The sequence below is a fragment of the Rutidosis leptorrhynchoides genome, chromosome 2 (assembly GCF_046630445.1).
Source record: "Rutidosis leptorrhynchoides isolate AG116_Rl617_1_P2 chromosome 2, CSIRO_AGI_Rlap_v1, whole genome shotgun sequence".
Lineage (NCBI taxonomy): Eukaryota > Viridiplantae > Streptophyta > Magnoliopsida > Asterales > Asteraceae > Rutidosis > Rutidosis leptorrhynchoides.
This window is the reverse complement of record NC_092334.1, coordinates 26,482,220-26,504,715: the sequence shown is the minus strand read 5'-3', so window position 1 is coordinate 26,504,715 and position 22,496 is coordinate 26,482,220. Positions and strand designations below refer to the sequence as shown.

Below are 22,496 nucleotides of genomic sequence, written 5' to 3'. Positions count from 1 at the left end.
ACTACTTAAAATAATAATAATCTTATTCATGATACTAGTAATAATACTAGTTATAATCATATATTATTAATGAAGAATAATAACATTAATAATAAATATAATACAATTTAAATTTTATATATATATATTTATTTGTAACAGTTGTTCGTGAATCGTCGGGCACAGTCAAAGGGTAATTGATTACATGAATATAGATTTCAAAATTTTCGAGACTCAACATTACAGACTTTGCTTATCGTATCGAAATCAAATAAGATTCAAGTTTAAATTTGGTCGGAAATTCCCGGGTCATCACAATACGCGGCTAGGGTTTGTGCAAAGTGTGTAACATTAGAATGAAATCCGTAACCCTTATTTATATACCGTCAGCTCTCTGTCAGCAAAATAAATGAGAATACATTAATAAACTGACAAATGTCTGAAAAATCAAGATTATTAGGAAGGTCAAAGTATATAAGCCGTAACTGAATCTAGCTTTATATAAACCAACAGAAGATTCCACTTGATACAACCCATCAGACAATATGTTGTACAACAACAACAACACTTTTGTGTTCTTTGTTGGGATAATGGTTTGTGTTCATTGCTTTGTTAATTCTGTGAACGCGTCGGTAGCACCAGCATATAAATTAATAAATCGAGAACCATATTCAAAAGTTGACTCTAAAGAAACGGTGACGAGTACAACTATCAGACTAAGATCTAGCCGAAGGAGAAGATTTAGAAAAGAGCGTCGTCTTATAGAACAGCCGGCTGATATATGTGCAGGTATGTTAACTTGATACATTCATGTAAGTTGGAAAAAAAAAAAAAAATTCATGATTTGATTATTACTAATAATGTTTACAATAGATATAGTAGGGCCCACATGGCAAGTGAATAAAACAGGAGAAGGTCCATGCCAACAATTAGTTGTGTGGATTCCAAAGAAAGATGTATTTACCGAGTTTGTAAAAGTAAAAAATTTTGAAGTTAAAGGTGGATTCTCCATAGCAATATTTTGCTATGCATTACAATTGTTGCCATACAGAGTTCAGCCTATTTTCAAACCGTACATTAACGACAGAGGGGAGAGTAACGGTACCTATGATCAACTTATACATGTTATTGAAGGAACGGTACGAACTGTTTCTGAATACACATACAAATTGATCATCTTAGATATGAAAATCACAAATTATGTATATACATCTTAGTCTTCTGGTATATAAAAGGAAAGATCGCCCAAGTTCATCACTATGATTTCCAATCATGAATTGAATGATGATGTTATAATTGTGTCTCACTTCAAATCAACCATTGATTTGAAATTTCAACATTTGATACGAATATGTACCTTTGATTTGTAACAAACTCAATTATTATCACTCTTATGTATAAAAACAAAACAAACTCAACTATTTTTGTATGTATATATATATATATATATATATATATATAGGATCAAGAGGGAAGTAACTAATCGGGGGTAAGTGGGGGGAAGCAAAAACTTTTTTTTTACGTTTTTTGAAAAAACTTTGTTCACGAACATTATAGATGGGATGAAAATATAAACATTTAGTAGAGACACTTTGTGATAGATGCTTTTATTTTGGCGGAAAAACGCTCGAAGAAGTAATATATAACAATTATCGTGTTTTTCGAGCGTATGTTGAGGTTTTAGCTATTGGGGTTTAGATATTAGGGTTTAGATAGTAGGGTTTATAGGGTTTAGATATTAGGGTTTAGAAATTTAGGGTTTAGGGTTTAGATTTAGGATTTAGATTGAGTTTTTAACACGAACGGTTTAGAGTTTAGGGTTTAGGGTTTAGGGTTTAGGGTTTAGGGTTTGGTGTTTTGGGTTTATGGAATAAACCCAAAACACCAAACCCTAAACCCTAAACCTTAAACCCTAAACCCTAAACTCTAAATCGGGCTAAATTTTACTTCACAAAACATGGAAAAAAAAACGTTCATATTCTTCACGAACAATATTATCTTGCATGTTATTTTTGTCGATCGTTTTCTCGCCTAAATAATAACATTCATCATGAAGTGTCTCTTCTAAATGTTCATATTTTCGTGTGATCTTAATGCAGGAAAAAAAATCCAAAAAAAAACGAAAAAAAAAAATTTGCTTCCCCCCGATTGGTTACTTCCCCATTGATCCTGCCCCTATATATATATATATATATATATATATATATATATATATATATATATATATATATATATATATATATATATATATATATATATATATATATATATATATATATATATATATATATATATATATATATATATATATATATATATATATATATATATGTAGGTAGGATCAAGGGGAAGTGACCAATCGGAAGGAAGCAAATTTTTTTTTTTTTCATTTTTTGAAAAAACTTTGTTCATGAACATTATAGATTGGATGAAAATATGAACATTTAATAGAGACACTTTGTGATAAATGTTTTTATTTTTGCGGAAAAATGCTCGAAGAAGTAATATATAACAATTATTGTGTTTTTCGAGCGTATGTTGAGGTTTTAGATATTAGGGTTTAGATATTAGGGTTTAGATATTAAGGTTTAGAAATTTAGGGTTTAGGGTTTAGATTTAGGGTTTTGATTTAGGATTTAGATTGAGTTTTTAACACGAACGGTTTAGAGTTTAGGGTTTAGGGTTTGATGTTTGTGTTTTGGGTTTATGGAATAAACCCAAAACACCAAACCCTAAACCCTAAACTCTAAATCGAGCTAAATTTTACTTCACAAAACATGAAGAAAAAAAAAATTCACATTGTTCACGAACAATATTATCTTGAATATTATTTTTGTCGATCGTTTTTTCGCCTAAATATTAATATTCATCACGAAGTGTCTTTTCTAAATTTTCATATTTTCGTGTGATCTTGATGCCGGAAAAAAAATTCCAAAAAACACGAAAAATTTTTTTTGCTTCCCCCCACTTTCCCCCGGTTGGTTACTTCCCCATTGATCATGCCCTTATATATATATATATATATATATATATATATATATATATATATATATATATATATATATATATATATATATATATATATATATATATATATATATAATTTATTTCTTATTAATAATCATTATTAAATTATTACTTATAGTTATTTATTAATCATAATTAAATTATTAATTATTTATTTTGCGAACTTCAATTCCATGTGTACACTAGTTATGTATCAAACGAGACTTGAAATAGATTAGTTACTCGTTTATTGTTAGACCAAAAGTCTTTCAGTTTAAGATTTTTTTTACAGAAGTAAATATATCAACCATTTGCGTCCAATTTCCTTACATGATAGTTGTGGTCATGGTACGAACGACTCTTAAGCACTTGTACATTAATGCTTCACGTTAAGGCTCCTTCCCACTCGCTGGCCAGAACCTTGTCTTACAATGATTTTAGTCAAATGCGCGCTAGCGCACTACAACTAGCACTTTTTGTCTGATAGGCTCACTTAATTACTACTACAAAAAAAGTCAAGTAGACGTGTTGAAAAAGCTATTTAGACGTGTTTTTGAACACGTCTAGATAGCACAGGTCTAATTGTAAAACATCAAATAGACGTGTTACAAAACCGGTCTTATTGACAATATGAAGACCGGTTGCAACTTTCATTTGGCGCTAGTTTATGAGTATATAGACCGGTTCCTAGACATCACAACCGGTCTATTTATATAGTATAGAGCGCCTTTTTTTTTAATTCTTCTAATTCATATTAAACTAGAACTAGCTGATGTATGCTTAAAAATCAAACCACAAATTTGTTGGCCAACATATGATTAGACAAACCACGACAACACTATTAAATCTGAACCAAATCATATTATATATATACACCAACAATCGTTTCTGTCGATACAACATTGCCGAAGTTTCTCCAAATTAAAATAATACAGAGTAATACACTAATTGCATAGATAAATATAAAAAAGGAACATGAACTTATTTTAAGAACCTTGTTGCACTTGAGAATTATTACTACTCAAAAATCATTTGTTGATCTCTAATGCCAATTCATGAAAGAGCCTTCTTCTCACTATACTCAATTGTCGATCTCCAAGGTATAACCAGTTGCAAATGGGTGGTCCCAATCTGGAATACAAAATGAATTAGACAGGAAACGCAAGTAGTAATACTGCATATAAAAAACTTGGCATCATACCTTCAAAGGTGTCTTAACATCCTATATGAATACAGGAATTGTAGTCTTAAACCTTCAGCTATTCTATTGTTGAAGGACCTTACCCATGAATTGTTGCTAAACACAATAAAACATGTTATTCGATCACAATGAGAATGAATGATGCAACAAAGTAATGAATGAAGGTTTAACACTAAAAAAAAAAAAAAAAAAAAAAAAAAAATCTATAGGTAAGTCTGCAACTATTTATCTAATTCTCTTAAAAACAATAAAAACAAGTGATTGCACATATGCTAAAATTGATCATTATAATAAAATTAATGCTTACATGTTAATGTTTATATTTTAGGCATGTACCATCTCTTTCTCGCGATCTTAATTTTCATACCCCTGTTTTGAAAAGAAAAAAACATAGATATGGTCAATCAGACTTTCGAGAACAATATATCAAAAACTTTAAGTTTCTTGAAGTGCATCCTGAGTATGACCTTCATATTAGATCAACTATCAAAATATGCTCTCCAGGGATGCCAAAACATACTCTTGCCCAGTTATATCTAAACCAATGCAATGTAAATATAAATATATAAATATATTATAAATACATAAACATAAACACATAGATAAAAAGAAATTAAATACAAGGGGCAAGAGCATACATGGCAGTTTAGTATATCATATTAACTTAAATGACGATTATCAACCCATGTATTAATATATACACTTAACCTGCATAAAAATAAAATTTGTAAGTAATTTATTAATGGTGTTCTTAATCAAAATTCAGCGAAAAGATTCGTATTACCTTCTATGGTGCATCGACTCACATGATGTATATATGTATATATATATATATATATATATATATATATATATATATATATATATATATATAACCTTAAGCATCTAGATAAGATACAACTATTGCTTGTAAATTGACATTGCGACGTAAGTTGCATACAATGTTGTATGTAGACTAAAAAAGGGATTTAATTTAGCTCCTTCCATTTAAGACATTTATGTAATTGATAAATTGAAAGTTTGAAACTCTATAAGTTGATTATTAAAATTCATGAACAAAGTCAATTTCAAAAGCTAATCATATTGTAAAACTTTGTTTTATAGTACTTACAACTTGCAACAATACAGACAAATCAAATATATACACACATTAGAAAGTATATACATAGTCTGTATTATACAAGTAGACTTAATAGAAATATATAATTGTATGACGATGAAGATCAGATGTTAATATAATTTACTCTTAATCGTTTATAAATATATAAAGTACCCAATAAGGATATCCTACTCAATGATTGTAATTATATAATTGAATTTCGATAAGCTGTGTTAACATTTAGCAATATAAATAACACGAATTTCAACTCACTAAAAAGGGCATAATATAGTCATGAAGTGTGAAAAAGGGTATAGGAACGATAAGTGACAATATGTAAGTGTTAGATTCTAGGGTTTATGAGCACCAAGTTATAGAATCAGACTATCCCTAAATCCAAAAGGCAAAACGTAAATCACATAAACGGCAAAAACAAAATAATTGAAATTTACCATGGTGCTACCGAGTTAAGTTCAACAGTAGAAGTAAAATTCGCAGATGGTGGAGTTCGAACTTGATGACGGTAGCACCTCAATTACACAGGCGGTGGAATTCGCTCTTGCTGGCGGCAGTACCTGAGGCTAAGGATGATTTAGTATATGTTACTCCGTATAAAATATTGGTGGTTTTGCCTAAAATTAGTGTAGATTGATAATGAAAACATAGGATAAAAGGGGAATGATCGATCAGATAACTTCCCCCCAAATTTTTGTGAAAAGTTTGATTTGTCTCAATTCCCTCCAAAATAAAATTTATCTACCCGTCTCTTCATTTAGACCGGTTGATATGTATTTAAAACTTTATTCTTCTAGACGTGTTAGCTTTCACATATTTAGACCGGTTCGACCACTAATTAAGACCGGTTGTATTTTTTGGATTTCGGGGAGGGACTTTCTAGACCGGTGTTTTCCATAACCGGTCTTGAAGTGGGGGTCTAAATATCATAATATGTATAAGATGATCATTACAGAATATAATGAACCAAAGTTTAATATGTTGATTTTACAGAATTGTCAATCGATTGGCGGTGATATTACCGTGCGTGCCAGCAGAGCTCAATACGTTGATTTTACGCCACCATATCTAAGCTCTGAAGTTTATATGCTTATTCATGGATCACATGAATGGAACCAAACGTTGTGGACTTTCCTAAGACCTTTTACTAAGAGATTGTGGTTCACAATAGTTGGCATGTGTATCTATATTGGAGTTGCAATCACAATTTTAGAATACCGTGCGGACAACCCCAAATTTACAGCATCCTATCAGACACTCAAGATGATCATTTGGTTCCCGGTTTCTACGTTCTTCTTCAATGAAGGTATACAAAAGTTAGCTATAATGTGTACTTTTTGTAGCAACAATATCCATATAAACTTATTGTTATAAAAACATTGTATTCTCATTATTCATATATTTTCTTGCAGGGAAGATAGTGAATAGGAACTCTAAAGTTGTGTTGGTTATATGGTTAAGTATGATTTTTATTGTGGTTCAGATTTTCACAGCTAGCTTGTCCTCATGGTTGACTCTCGATCAACTACGTCCTAAATTGCCTTCTGGATATGAAAACGTCGGATATCAAAATGGTTCCTTTCTAAAAGATTTTATAATGAACAAATACAAGAGCAATGGCATGAATTTGGTTCCTCTCAAAAGCGTTAAAGAATATAAAACTGCTTTGTCCACCGGTAGAGTTACTGCAGTGTTCGATGAACTTCCGTACATTGAACTATTTCTTGCCAAATATGGCTCTAATTACGTGAAGTTTGGACCAATAAACCAGGAATCCGGAATTACATTTGTAAGTCTCTTCTGCTCTTCACTAATTAATAAAGTTTTTCTCTTTGATACGGTACTTGATGAAATAAATTTTCGATCTTGATATGTTCATTGAACCAGGCATTTCCTCGTGGATCTCCTTTTTTACCGAGCTTTACAAGGGCCGTCATAAGTGTTACCGAAAGTGATGTCATGATGGATATGAAGAAAAAATACTTGGGGTTTCATGCTCCTGATGAATCTCAACCTAATCAAGACCTTCCACAAAGTCTTGATATTCAGAGCTTTATTGGACTGTTCATATTTATGGGGAGTGTGGCTATAGCCGCTGTTGTCTGTTCAGAAATATCCATTCGGCGTGCGAACAAAAAAGTTCATGTATCGATGGATGACTAGATTCATCTATGACATATAACATATTTTTGAATTCACCGTGTGAATTATTGACCTTCTGAAACCGAAGATGGAACATATGAGGTAAAAGAGGAAAATCCTTGCTTGCTTTATTTGTACATGTAAACTGTTTTTTCTAGCTCAAAATGTCACCCAAAGTGTCTTAATAGTTGTTAGTATGCACATGCATCGATGTGGGCGTGTTAATAATATTGTTAGTGAGTGAGCACTAGTTGTCTACATTGAATTTATATATATACATAAATGCAATATCTTCATCTATGTATATTATCAACCTCTGGCATATCCCCTGGTAACCTTTTTCGACCTTCAAGCGTAGCCACACAACCATGTTGAACCAATAGTGCATGCATATTGACCCTCCTTAAACCAAAATCGTTCTCTCCATCGAATTTATCGATCTCAAATTTCGTATTCACCACCTCTGCTTTAACCTTAAACTCACCAAATACTAAATCAAGAATTGCGTTCAATTACACAACTATAACAACTTCAAATATATTGCTATCGTAATACGGTGTGCATAACTCTTACACTTTAATTTGCTCATAACTCTTCTGCTTCAAGCGTGAAGTTAATTCAGCCCAATCCAAGTCTCCAACCCCAAATCTGCAACGCAGTAAACATAGTTAACACAATCAAAAAAGGTGTAAATACGTCATATCATTATATCTCTTAATATTCGTCTTTTTATCTTTTATCAATACAAGACAAGAATATACCTCATCAGGATTTGAACGAATTAGGCCCGTTGACTTGGATTGAATCCGAGTACCTGAAGGCTCTCCCTTCACCTTCCATTAGAGGAAGTAACTCACCGTACATTGTTAACTGTTGAGAGAAAAATTTTATGAACCCATCATCAAATGTTCTCAACCTTGTAATAATTACATAAAATAAACAAGTTATGCAAAAATTTAATAAGTGTAACTAAAATTGTACCACGTGTTTACTTCCTGGTAGGCTTTCTCACAGGCGCTATTCAAGCTGAATTCTCCTTATCAGATAACTCGGCTTCATAATTGTCATCAGCATCAGAACTTACATCTTCAAAACAGCAAGATCATCGTCTTCTACAGACACCATCTGAACATTACAAAAAAACATCATTTACCAAACTCAATCTTCCTGGTAAAAATTTGAAAATAAAAAATATCTTGTAAAAAAATTTTCAACTTGGTTTATTAGAATCATGATATGGCATGAATTAAAAGGACAATCTAATAGAGATACCGACCGACTTACGACTTCTTTTTCCTTCACCCATAGAATTAAACTCTTCAACTTTGTGTTCTTCATATCTGTCTTTTAACAGCTCTTCCCAAAAACTCGATCGTTATGAATGATTTGCTCCACTTTTTTGTCTCAGCACTGCGAAAAATGTATTGCAACACCAATTGTGAAGCTTGTTCTCCATAAGATCACCGTCTGCATTTACTTCAGAACCTTACTCCCAATCAAATCAAATCAAATAAAAAGTTAGGTAAAAACAACAATAATAATAGCCCTAAACTCGTTCTCTAGTGTTTGTTAAGTCTCCTAACTTTCACCCCACAAAGTAATGATTCTAAAATATTAAGATATGTATCCAACCCATGCCAGCTTTCAGATACTAAAATTGTTCAGTTAATGATTCGCTGGAAACCTATTCCTTCAACACGCTTTGAAGTAGATATGTCTCACATCCTGCAGCATTATATCAAAGTTGATGCGCTTTTATGTTTATGAATTCATTCAGTTTGCAGCGTCAATACAATCATAGAAAAGAAATCATATAATAGCTTTTGAAAAAATCATACATAGAGTCAAATTTTTCTGGCCGAAGTGTGAGATAGTTGGTACACAACCACAATTAGAAATAAAAACATCATACTAAATTAACAGATGACGATTAGTTGCATCAATTTATAATTGATTTCTAGGGTTTCTGTTGATATATTTGAAATTTGTATTTGATACATGGTCGTATCAAATAGTAGAGATCCACATACCTGCAATAGTGTCTATGCCATGATTCCAAATAAATATTTGTTGCTATATCGTCAATTTGTAGCTTTAATTGACATCATATCAGCATATCAATTAAGACCACTCACATCGGTTCGCGGTTGGAGCTCGGTTGGCCACCTCCGTTGCATCACGCCGATGCTAGCGGCCGCCGTTAGGGTGCCGTTGCATCCACCGCGGTCCAATATGCTCTGCAACGACATCTTCATTCACGCTAGTAGGACATCTTTATTATCTTTTTTGTTTTTTAATTTGTGATGGAAGTTTAGGGATTTTTGGAATGGTTGATGAATTGTTTCAAAACATGTGTATCGGCAGGGATATGTTAGCCCTGTGTTGACTTTGTCAACCCATCCAGCGGTCCCCGGTAGCCCACTGGAGCCTGGCGAAACACCAACACCCATTTTCCCACAGCATGCCAGACTCGATAAACGAACCTGCATTGTCATTGTTTCAATCTTCGCATGCGTGGGACCAAGGGATCATTTGGGCCCGGTAAGAATGATTTTTGATCCAATTATTTGGAAAATCCTCAGCTAGTGGGAATCGAACCCTCACCTCCCCTAAGGGAGAGTGAGTCATTCACCACTAGGCTATTGGCTCATTCTTTGAATGGTTGATGAATGGTCGATGCTCTGCTGCTAGTTTTTGTTTTTTAAGGATGAAGATGAGGTTGATGATGAAGATGTATTAATTGTTGTAATTACAAATTTGGTCCCTGAATTATATAGAAATGTATATAAAAAGATTGTTTATAGTTTGGTTCCTATAGTTTCAATTTTATACAATACTTTTTATTTTATAAAATTTGAGTTAGTCATTTAATTAATAATTAATAGTAATAACAATAATAGTAATAAATAAATAAAAATATATAATATTGAAAGTGAAGTCAATGTGATGGGTGTGAGGATGTTAGTAAATCTGGTTGGGAATGTGGTTGAAAGAAGGTGCTGAGGTGGCACCAGTGTGGTTCTATGACGGGTGTTATGGATAAGAGTGGTGTAAGAACAATCACCTTAATTGATCAAAAACTTAAACTAATCCCAATTGAATTTTGACGAGGGAGGAGATAATTAAGATGGGTTTAATTATTACGGTTTTATGTATTTTTTTTGTTAAAAGGACAAGTAACTGATAGGCAGTTAATCAGCATTAGCAGTTACATAATTTGATAGAATACAAGTCTATGTTGCTGATTGTTTTTAAGGGCGGAATGGTAAAACTTTCCTGATCTTACAAGAGAGAGACAATTCTGACGATAGACAAATGTGGGCTATTAGATCTTGTGTAAAAATTCATATCTAATGGTGGAGATTGGCTCTTTAAGGAAATTCTGACACCACCTTAATTAATTATGACGTTGCTTTAATGAAGAGAGAGAAGAGATAGTTAACATAGCATCTGGGTTCGAGTTGTAATTTTTTTTTTCCATTGTTCCCCTTTTTCAAGCAACCTCATCTAATATACCACCCATAACTCTAATTCAATATCATCTTCTTCTTGTTTTTTTTTTCCTTTACATATCTTTTACTCGGTAATGATAATAACAAGACTGAGGGGTGCGCGCTTCACTACTGACAACTGTATTAGTGTTTATGTAACGCGCACTGAAATACAGATCAATCATATAAAACCTAAATAACAATTCAAATGATAATTCTTACAAAACTCGATTTAGGGATGCGCGCTTCGCTACTGATAATTGTATAATTACTATGGTACAACGATGTTTAAAAGTTGTAGCACAAAATATCACGACACCTAAGGACCATCTTTAGTTGCTTCTGCTTCTTCAGGGCGTTCTGCCGTAGGTCAGGTGGCACCTGTGGTTGGACCTGTCATTTATGAAACGTGTGATTTGATGAACGTAATGCAAAAACTCGATCGATGTATCAAAATAAAAAAGTAAAATGCTATATATATAATATATATAAATCATCAAACTTGTTGGAGAGCTCGTAACCTGCCATCCCTTTACCCGACCTCGAAAACAAAGATATTAACAAATTAAGAGCAATCATAATATACAAGGAGATGATATAGGTTACAATATGTAACAACATATATAAGAACATATTATATACCACAATAAACACATAATAAATATTGTAAGCAAATCTTGTAAACCACAATAAGTGATCACACAGGTTAACATGTTATCGGTAACATCATAACATAATAAAACGGCAATAAATAACGATTAATCTTACGTGACAGGTAAATTGTTTTTAGATAAACCAATGCATTCAACAACTATGGAAACCTATAACAAAACAATAACATAAATGTAGTGCAACACTAAACACATAAAGAAGAGGAGCTGTAATCGGTAGCTATTAGTTATTATAGAAGCGAAGACGCAACCTGAAGAATGGAAAGGATCAGAAAGAGTGTATGACGTTCCAACTACTCGAGTTGACGGTTGAATAGGGAGTTCAACAATGGATGTAGACCCACCAACACCTGCAAAATAAGTAACTATATGGAAACAAAAGAGGCGAAAGATGCAGAAACACAAATAATAAAGGGAACAGAGGAGGAGGAGGAGGAGGGGGGAGAATACCATTTTGATAACATACAATACTAGGGATACCAACAGCACAAAGCCTTGAAACATTATCCGCCATAGACGTCGACACGCTATCATTACTACTGTGATGGATGTATGGAATCAAGAGGTTCATGATCATACTATGTATAAAGTGGTGAAAAATCTTAGAATGTTGAAAAAGCCTATTCGTAAGTTAATGTGGAGTAAAGGGAACGTTCATGATAAAGTTATTCAATGTCGTCATGAATTGGATAATGCGCAAAAAGTGCTTGATGCTGATCCGTTTCATGTAAGTGCTCGAGATGAAGCTAGTCGTTTGTTGAAAGAGTATAATGTGGCCATTCATGAGGAAGAAAGCTTATTAAAACAAAAGTCTAAGATTGAATGGTTACGGGTTGGGGATAATAATACTAGCTATTTTCACAAAGTGGTCAACGGTCGTATGAATCGTAACCGTATTGAATCTTTAACCGACACGAATGGTAACTTAATTGAGGGAGCTACAGTTCCCATTCAGTTTGTCCAACACTATGAAACTTTTTTGGGATCTGAAGCTTACTGTGAGGCGATGGTTGATGTGGGATCATTGTTTACTAAACGTATTTCTCAACATCAAGCTGATTCTATGGTTCGGCCTATCACGGATTACGAGGTGAAGAAGGCGATTTTTGATATTGGCGAAGGTAAAAACCCCGGGTCCGGATGGCTATTCCTCGGTTTTCTTCAAGGAAGCTTGGAGTATTATTGGTGGCGAAGTCACTGGAGCAGTGAAAGAATTTTTTCGGAATGGTCAAATGTTAAAGGAGATAAATAATATACGATAATTTCCCTTCTACCCAAGGTGCAGACGCCGAGCAAAGTTACTGATTATCGCCCGATTTCGTGTTGCAATGTCTTGTATAAGTGTATTAGTAAAATAATAACTAACAGGATCAAAGCAAGTTTGGGTGAAGATGTTAGTATAAACCAATCTGCCTTTTTACCTGGTCGTCGTATTGCTGATAACATTCTGCTAACTCAAGAGCTTATGAAAAATTATCATCTCAATAGAGGTGCATCGAGGTCTGCGTTTAAAGTAGATATCCAAAAAGCATTTGATACGGTAGATTGGAATTTTCTGGAAGAGACTTATTTGTTTCGGATATCTGAGGAAAATGATTAAATGGGTCATGGCTTGTGTTACAATGACATCTTACTCTATTTGCGTGAATGGCGATTTACATGGGTTCTTTAAAGGTAAGAGAGGATTACATCAAGGTGACCCCATGTCCCCGTATTTATTCACGTTGGTTATGGAAGTCTTAACGCTTATGTTGGAGAGGAATGCTTCGCGCTCGGATTCATTCAGATATCACCCTAAATGTGATAAGTTAAAGATAATTAACTTATGCTTCGCTGATGTTTTGTTTCTATTTGCGCATGGTAGTATTGGTTCGGTCCGGGTGATTCAAAAATCGTTAGATGAATTTAAAAGGTGTTCGGGCCTCAATCCAAGTTTGCTTAAGAACACGGCTTTCTTTGCCAATGTGAAACCGAGTATAAAGAATCAGATTCTTGCTATCTTACCATTTGATGAAGGTTCACTTCCGGTTAGATATCTTGGACTTCCGTTATTTTCATCGCGTCTTATGTATCGTGATTGCATAATATTGGTGGATCGTGTGAGAAAGAGGATAAATGATTGGAAAAATAAGTTCTTGTCATTTGCAGGTAGGGTGCAACTTATTATTTATGTTCTAACGGCGATGCAACTATAATTGGTGTTCGGTTTTCATATTACCGGATGCTATTATTAAAGAGATTGAGAAATTGTTGTGTGGGTTCTTGTGGTGCCAAAGGGATCTTAAAAGAGGTAAAGCTAAGGTTAGTTAGGATGACGTGTGTAAACCGAAAGATGAGGGAGGGCTAGGCATAAAGCGTTTAAAATCGTGGAATGTAGCTCTCATGACATCACTCATTTGAAGGTTGATCACTTTTAAGCAATCTCTATGGGTTAAATGGGTTCATGAATACAAACTTGCTAGTCATCATTTTTGGACTATTCCAATTGTTGCCGGTTCGCCATGGAGTTGGAGGGAAATTTTTCAAGTTAGGGCGGAGGTGCGTCCGTACTTTATATTTCAAATTGGTAATGGCATGAGGGCTTCGGCTATGTTCGAAGCTTGGATTTCTTTGGGGCCTATCGCCAGTCACGTGAACATGAATGACATTATTTTGGCTAAACTAGAGAGAGCCTCCGTGAGAGAGCTGGTACATCGTGGGGGTGTGTCAAATGAATGGATTCAAAAGTATCACGTTTTAAATTCTGTTACTCTTCCTATGTTATGGAATGTTGAAGATACATTATGTTGGAAGGTGAATGATGATACTGTTGGTCGGTTTTCTGGTGCGCATGTTTGGGAAACTATTAGGCCTCATGCTGGAAAGTTTAATTGGTATCACGTTGTCTGGTTTTCTCATTGTATCCCGAAACATGCATTTGTAATGTGGTTATTAATGGGCGAGCGTCTCAAAACGCAAGATAGGTTGAAGCCATGGGAGTTGCGTGCTAATCCGATTTTGAAGTGCTCGTTGTGTAACGATTGTATGGACTCGCATGCTCATTTATTTTTTCAGTGTTCATTTTCTATGCATGTGTGGGAGAGAGTCACGAAGATGCTACGCATTAATGTGGGTTGTAATGACTGGAAGGGCTTTGTGCAGTTTAAGCTAGCCGCAAGTGTGCTCGGTTAGTAGTGGCTAAGTTGTGTTTAGCTGCTACTGTGTATTCTCTTTGGCAAGAAAGAAATAATCGTATCTTTAAAAGGTCGCATCGTTCAGTTCAGCAGGTGTTCGAATCAATTAGATCCAACGTACGTTTAAAGCTGATGACCATTCAATTCAAAGACTCAAGCCGTGCGAACCAACTGAAGGAAGATTGGTACATCTGATAGTTTTGTTTTCTCGTGTCATTATGGCTAGTTATTGGTTATGTATTGATAGCTAGTTGGTCGTTTGCTGGGCTTCAAGGCTCTCTTGAAGCAGCTGTTATGTTTTGTAAACGTTTGGTTATTATTAATAATATTTGCCGAGGTAATCCTTTACCCAAAATACCCGACGACCGGCACATAGCACCGTCAATCTCCCTAGAAACATATACTATAATTACCTTCTTTTCTTTTTGTTGAACTTCTCATTAGCATAAGCAATGAAAAAATTATACCGCTCTAAAGATGAAGCATTGGATTATAAAAACGCAACAAACAACATCATACAAACAACCATGGCGAACGACAATCCTAGAAACATATACTATAATTACCTTCTTTTCTTTTTGTTGAACTTCTCATTAGCATAAGCAATGAAAAAATTATACCGCTCTAAAGATGAAGCATTGGATTATAAAAACGCAAAAAACAACATCATACAAACAACCATGGCGAACGACAATAGTGATAAAAATAGAATCTTCAAAGGTAAAAAAAATATATATTACCTGATGAACAACGATCGAAATATACTGCAATAATAACGGAAGGATTAAAACAAAAACGCCCACAAATAATATAACAATCACACAAAACATATAATAATAATAACATAGACATACCGTGACGGATGGAACAATTGAAATAAGCTTTAATTTTAAGGTATTTGAGATATGTACCTGAATTTTTAGAATGTATGAACCAATTTGAAAAGAAAATGGATGTAAAGCATAATAATTTTCTTTCTTACAAAAAAATCCAGTAAACTCCAAGCAATCAAAACACCATTCAAGCCTATCATTCCGTACTGAGTGGACACTTTTTTTCCTTTCTATCATAACCAATATCATTCTCATGCTCTCTGCAACATAAGTTGAGCGATCAGTCAATATTATGTTTAAACAATAACATAAGTTGAGTGGTCAATTCCCATTCCTCATTCCTTCAATAAGGTCCTCACCACCCGCCAAATCAGCTCCTGCGGCTCTCTCCTCATCAGCAGCTGCTCCATCAGTAAACATGGGTTACACAGCCACCCGAGGTGCCTGTGAACATCAAACAACATGAGGTAATCTAACTACAGTAGTAGCACTAAATGTTAATCAATAGTGAATACTTAATAGGTCACAAATACTACCTTTTCGCTGTCATGAGAAAGAGATAATGAGCAAGTAAGTTTTTACACTTGCAAAACAAAGTACCAACATAAGATGAGCAAGTCAAATGACACAAAACAAACAACCATAAATTTCAGAAAAACAGGTTAGCCAAAAAAATAAGTTCATATTATACAGAACTGACTGACTGACTGACATACATACTATACTATACTATACTATACTATACTAAAGTGCCTAATTCGAATGATCAAAATCAATGTTCAAGATGAACCCTAACCAAAAAATAATAAATTGAATAAATTACTGTATCAATAAGCATCAAATTAAAAGCTAAAATTACCTGGTAAAAACAAAAACGATGATGGTCGGCAGAAACCTAAACATGAAGGAAAAAGATATCAGCGAATTAAACAAACAAATATTTAATATCCAATTTCATCGTCACCAAATCCAATATGATGAGTTAGGGTTTTAGTTGGTACAATAAACATCGAAACTGATGGTTATGAATACAGCAACATCAAATTAGTGTAAATACCTTCATCCGCTTACCTTACTTTTTTGCGTCAATTGTAGCAGGTGATGATTTCATCTGCCTTTTTTGGGTTGATTTGCTGCCGTTTTGTTTGGGGAAGAGGATGAGGGGTTTCCTGTTCGTTTTAATCGTTAGGTCCTCAGACGCTACAATAACACTTTCACAATAATTTTACCATTTTTCTTTAACCCCTTTTTAAGATGCCATACTCCTGCTTAACGCTACACCAAAAATTAGTTTAACAACTAATAGGAAACCCTGATAGAATAGATGAAACTTGATATAAAAAACAATAAGACCTTTTATCTTGCAAAATCTTTCGCAATCGAAAGAGTAGAAGCACATAAACCCTAAATCAAAGAAATAACAATACAAATTTCAGAAACCATTAGAAAAAAAAAACCTAAATGAAGAAATAACAATACCGTTGGATTGTTGGGAATTTCTTATAATAAGTGGCCACATAATCTCTTGGCAGTATCTGTGAGATACAAATGATGAGGTTTTGAAGCATTTATTGTCATATGTAAGCGGGTAATACAATTTCAATACAAATATGTAATCTAAATAGAGACAAAACACAAACTACTAACTTACATAGTGCCTGTAATCTTCTTTTGTGCTTCCACATCAAGTAGTGCCTGATTTTGTCGAAACGATAAATCAATATACAACTAATTTGTAAAATGATCAAATCTAACATACATGTAACATGTGCACGATTATTTATACTTCTCTTTTAAAACTCATTTGATGCTAGTTCAAACATTGAAAAGAAAAGAAAATAGAAGATTTATAATTTTTTAAGTGCAAAAGCATAACATATGTAAAAACTTATTATAAGCTTACCATTTCTTCTTGCAACTTATTTATGTAAAAACTTATTATAAGTTAGATCTCTAACGGTGACACATTCGTAAGAGATCCTGCAACTTATTTAGGTCGTTTCAAAGAATGATTTGTGTCAAATCTGGATCATTCTGTCATTCACGATTAAAGGGTCAGAAACTTAAAGTTATAAACGTATTAGACAACTGAATGAAAAAAAGGTACACCTGAGGGGGCTGAATGGACAACATGGTTTCATTTGTTGGATGTTATGCAGCTACAGTTTAACAAACAATACAAAATAATAATAATCGCAAAATCAAATGAATCACTAATGGTCAATTTTTAAGTTTTCTTGAATATTTACTAAAATAATAATATGATAATTAAAACCTAACATATCACCATGAACTTGAAATTATAAAGTAACAACAAAATCAAAATTTAATAATATAATTAGAATATTGTAACTTACAGATCTATGGAAGGAGATGATATCATGTGGTGGGATGCAGTAGAAAATACCTGAAAAAATCACAGTAGGTCATTGGTAAGTGAAAAGATGAGAATACGTTGAAGAAGATACCTGAAAAAAATATCATGTTTCAGGTCATTGGTAACTTCCAGACCGTTGTGAGTAAATTGCATAAATTTTAATCGTTACTAAATTAAAAAGTGCAGTAGAAAATACCTGCAAAAATGTACAGTTGAAGAAGAAAGCTGCAGAAATATGCAATTCAGAGTGAAAAGATGAGAATACGTGTTCATCCGCCATTGATTATAAACCCTAAATTCGTCAACATCAGTGATAAACACAGAAAAATAACACTTAATTCGAATGAAAAAGCATTAACTTTCCATTTTCCCCTTTTAATTGTTATTGAAAATTGATTAAAAAAGATGATGGATTTTGGCAAGAAGGGGGTGTTTTTTGCGTTTAATGTCGCCGGAGACTAAAAGGGGTCTGCCGCTGGAGGTGATTTTGTATTTCCTGCGTATTTTGATACAATGAGAATTACATCCATCAAAACCCTTTGTTTTTGCTTCACAACTAAGTACACTAAGAACCTTTGAATAATTTAAGAATATTAATAATTCAACGCTTAATCATTCATGTTGGTCCATAATTCCGAGTTCTATATTGTAATAAGTTCTATTTGTATTACCATTTACATTTCAGTCGTGTATGAACATTGTCATTGATAATTTGTGTTTGATATTGATTAAGCAATGACGTTAAATGGTTTAGAGCTGATTGGTTGGCAGCTCAGAACATCGACCGATGGTAGGGACCATCGGTAGAGGGACAAACACCATCGGCAGAAGGTCAGAGACCATCGACCGATGGACACTGTAAGTATATATAAATAGGGAAGTCGGGTTTCATTCATAGGTTACAAACCCTACACCCTTTAGCCGACGTTGTTCGTTCTTGCAGTTGTCCTAGACCAAACCCCAACCGAATACACATTCCTAGGCGTCGATTCCATCAACATTAGTTGGTATTATTGATCCCAAAGAGTCTAAGTATTCGTTAAAATTATAAATTAGTGATTTTCTCCTCTAATCTTGTTAGTACGATTAATCTAAGATCCTATTACGTCTACAAAGTGGTATCAGAGCAGTGGTTAGCTGATTTAATAATTTTTAATCGTTTAAAGTGTTTTGGTTTTTAGGGTTTTTAGTCAAAACGGGTTTTGCATCAAAATTTAAAATTTTTACGTGTTAATTTTGTGTTTTTGTATTTCGTTTAGCATGTGGGTGTGTTATCTAAGTTTCCGTCAGATTAGTTTGTGTTTTGGACGTCAAAATTTTGTCAAAATCGAAGTCTAAGTGAAAACCCTAGTTTTTCCTGCCCAGATTTCGTAAGAACTACCCTCGGCCGATAGTCATTGACCATCGACCGTTCGTCTAGACCATTGACCGTTAGTCAACCTAGTTACAACCGATCATCTTATACAGAACCGGAGGACCGTTTGTCATATCTTAGAGCAGTTTGTCTTTACCTGCGATCGTTCGTCCTTAGACCATCGACCGTTCGTCCGCTACCATCGGCCGATAGTACTTTTCATCGACCGAAGGACTCGTAACTGACATACTGCTTGATCATAATCTACCATCGGCCGTAAGACTTAGTCTACCGACCGACCGTCACTGACCATCGACCGATAGTCACTGTCCATCGGCCGACAGTCTTTTTAAACAGAATCAAAAATCACATCTAATTAATTAAAATGTCGGACACTAATGAACAAGTGGCTAACGAATACAGTGCTTTGGTGATTGCTCCTGGACTACAAAAGTTAATACTTTCCGAAAGCGAATCTGGAACTTCTAATAAGGTTCCAAAACTTGATAATTTGAAAGACTTTTTTGGACTGGAAAACGAGGTTTACGATCTATCTGAATGGTGTCGATTCTAGACTATGGGAGTTTATTGAGACTGAATATGTGTGGCCAAATGGAGGAGATGGTGAACCAAAGGAAACTTCACAGTTTAATCCTGCTGAGCGTGAACAGTATAGTTTGAAATGTAAGTGTTACGCACAGCTCACACAAGCACTGTCTAAGGAAATTGCATAATCATGCATAACTATCATGCAACTATATGAAATTGCATAATCATTATTTAAAATTTCATATTGTAATTGCATCATGCAACGTTGGAGTTCGGCGTCAGGACTCACCGCCGGGTATGAGTCGTTGATTTTCAATGGATATTGTTTTTTTTTTTCTTTCTATTTTTTCTTTCTTTTAATTTTTGTGTTTTTTGTATTTTATAGTTGTAGTTGTAGACAAGTAAGGAGAATTTGAGAAGAAGAAGAAAAATATTCGAATGAAGAAGTAAGCGGCTGATTTCAACTAGGTTAAAGGAAATGGGCCAAATATATTAAAAAGACTGGGACCATTTTTTTAAACATTTAAATAAATGGGCTAAAATTCTTAAGGAAAATGCTAATGACAGCCCTTAGTGCTGGCGTTAACACGGTTTAAAATGTTGTAAATTTTGATGACCGCTTTTATGAAAATGACTAATAACCACTATTTACAATTACTTAATGCATGATAACGGCAACCCTTAGGGCTGTCGTTAGCATTTTTCAATTCTTAAATAGGGCAAAAATTTACAAAATACTTGGACTTAATTAATTTGTTTGTTTAATTTATTAACTTAAAATGAATTCATGATAATTTTAATTTTATAAATTTAATATGAACTAAAAATAATTAAATAATTAATTAGACACTCAAATTAGACGCCGAACCATTTCCTTACTTTTGACTTTAGTGTAAAATCTCAGTGTCTTGGAAAACACTGAAATTAGACACTGTGTCCAGTGTCTCCACTCCTAGTGCTCTTAGATAATTAAGAAGTCATCGGTCCCACGCATTGATAACATAATAATTAAGTACAATAAATTTTATTATTCCTTAAAAGTCGCCTATCGCCCTATCTGGTATCTTTCTTTGAAACATAATGAGTAATTAAAATAGTTAAATTGAACTGGTTGACATTTTTTTTTCTGAAAATAATTAAGTACCTGTATTCTAGAATTAAAGTTTTTAAAAGTTTGTCATATACTATATATCTTCTATCTATTATCCATCTATATATTTAAACTAAGAAAAGATTATGCTAATGGATTTGATACAACCTGGTATATGGAGCACAAAATATACACTATTTCATTTGTTTTCTTTATGGTTGCTATTTCTTACTCATCCGTAGTAACACATAACAAAAGTTTAATTCATGAACAACATTCAAAAGGTCATTTTACAACAACACTGATCAACACAGCCCCAGATGTATCTGCAGATAAAAGCGAAGACTTTACAACTGCCTGTCTGAGACATCAAGTGTATATGCTTGTTTGTGCTGCTCATAACTATTGGAACCAAACCTTGTGTACTTTGTTAAGACCTTTGAACTCGAGTTTGTGGATCGCATTATTTGGCGCATGGATCTGTACTGGGTTTGCAGTTGCAACTTTGGAATACTGTTTTGACATACCGTTTACTACCCTATTCAATCTGATACACTTGTTCACCAGGTTCCCTAATCAATGTTCATCTTCAATGAAGGTTCCTAATTATAAGTATCTAGTTTTTAAAAGTTTGTAATTAGTACTCCAATTATTAACCTGACTCTTTTTTTTTCCAGTAAATCAAGTTTTATGAACTTTTTTCTAAAACCTGAGTATCTTTTTTTATTTTTATTCAGATAAGATACACACTTGGTACTCAAAAGTGGTGCTTATCATGTGGCTATGTGTGATACTGGTAAGATACCATATTTATACTTGGTTCTTGTGGTTGACACTGGCCAGATACCAGTTCACCCGTGTTCGTTGCAGATCTCAAGCTCTTAAACACCCAGCTACAAAGAAGCAGTACCGTAGACGTGTGTTTTATAATGGTCCAATCACATCCGGAGGTACGGCCTTTGACCGCCGCTACCAAATATTGAATCGTCGCTGTTGGAAGTGTAGTTCTTATCCACACTAGATTAGATATGCTTGTAAATATAATCAAAGTCTTTGTTTTTCTTTTTTTGTATACTCTGTTCATATGATAAATTTCTTCCGAGTATTCTTCCTAGTCATTATTTATTGTATATATTCAAGTACCATTCATATGTTAAATTATGATCATATGTGAGTATTGGCTGCTCATACTAGCTAGACACTCTTCTTGATTTTGGTTATTGTTTCCATTTTTCATACTATCATTTATGGTTGAATTGCAGTTTTCGCAATAGATACTCTGATTTATATGGCTAAATTTCGGTTACTGCTCATACTTACAAGTTTATAGTATCTAAACGCGTCTTTTTTACATCTTTACAGTCATCTTTGCCAGTCAAGACAAATAAGAATGAAATTTTAAGGGATTTACTAACTGTTAAGGGTACAAGTACGGTGCCCGTAAACTGAAAATATGAGAGCAAGAAAAAATCACTGTGCAGAATGCCAGAATTATTTGAACACCAAAACACAATTG

General features: G+C 33.7%; 3 protein-coding genes across 3 annotated transcripts; all 3 read left to right on the top strand.

The window, feature by feature from the left end:
* The first annotated feature begins 569 nt into the window (after positions 1 to 569).
* LOC139887725 (glutamate receptor 2.8-like) lies at positions 570 to 7,463 on the top strand. The gene is made up of 5 exons (XM_071870787.1): positions 570 to 768; positions 853 to 1,118; positions 6,294 to 6,606; positions 6,713 to 7,089; positions 7,188 to 7,463. Exons 1-5 carry the CDS (start codon positions 570 to 572, stop codon positions 7,461 to 7,463), a joined length of 1,431 nt encoding a protein of 476 aa, XP_071726888.1.
* A 4,685-nt stretch (positions 7,464 to 12,148) lies between these two features.
* LOC139887724 (uncharacterized) lies at positions 12,149 to 13,204 on the top strand. The gene is made up of 2 exons (XM_071870786.1): positions 12,149 to 12,831; positions 12,973 to 13,204. The coding sequence occupies exons 1-2, from the start codon at positions 12,149 to 12,151 to the stop codon at positions 13,202 to 13,204; spliced, it is 915 nt and encodes a 304-aa protein (XP_071726887.1).
* Positions 13,205 to 13,226: 22 nt separating this feature from the next.
* LOC139887723 (uncharacterized) lies at positions 13,227 to 14,775 on the top strand. Its single transcript, XM_071870785.1, has 3 exons — positions 13,227 to 13,752; positions 13,841 to 13,905; positions 14,023 to 14,775. The coding sequence occupies exons 1-3, from the start codon at positions 13,227 to 13,229 to the stop codon at positions 14,773 to 14,775; spliced, it is 1,344 nt and encodes a 447-aa protein (XP_071726886.1).
* Positions 14,776 to 22,496: the final 7,721 nt, after the last annotated feature.

What these genes read in the sequence shown, in the direction of transcription:
- LOC139887724 (XM_071870786.1), top strand. Translation starts at nt 12,149, where the DNA reads ATGGATGTATGGAATCAAGAGGTTCATGATCATACTATGTATAAAGTG. An exon ending in GAAAGAATTTTTTCGGAATG is followed by an intron (nt 12,832 to 12,972) that starts GTCAAATGTTAA and finishes AATAACTAACAG; the next exon opens with GATCAAAGCAAGTTTGGGTG.
- LOC139887725 (XM_071870787.1), top strand. Translation starts at nt 570, where the DNA reads ATGGTTTGTGTTCATTGCTTTGTTAATTCTGTGAACGCGTCGGTAGCA. An exon ending in TACATGTTATTGAAGGAACG is followed by an intron (nt 1,119 to 6,293) that starts GTACGAACTGTT and finishes TTGATTTTACAG; the next exon opens with AATTGTCAATCGATTGGCGG. An exon ending in AGGAATCCGGAATTACATTT is followed by an intron (nt 7,090 to 7,187) that starts GTAAGTCTCTTC and finishes TCATTGAACCAG; the next exon opens with GCATTTCCTCGTGGATCTCC.
- LOC139887723 (XM_071870785.1), top strand. Translation starts at nt 13,227, where the DNA reads ATGACATCTTACTCTATTTGCGTGAATGGCGATTTACATGGGTTCTTT. An exon ending in TAAGTTCTTGTCATTTGCAG is followed by an intron (nt 13,753 to 13,840) that starts GTAGGGTGCAAC and finishes CTATTATTAAAG; the next exon opens with AGATTGAGAAATTGTTGTGT. An exon ending in TTAAAAGAGGTAAAGCTAAG is followed by an intron (nt 13,906 to 14,022) that starts GTTAGTTAGGAT and finishes ATCACTTTTAAG; the next exon opens with CAATCTCTATGGGTTAAATG.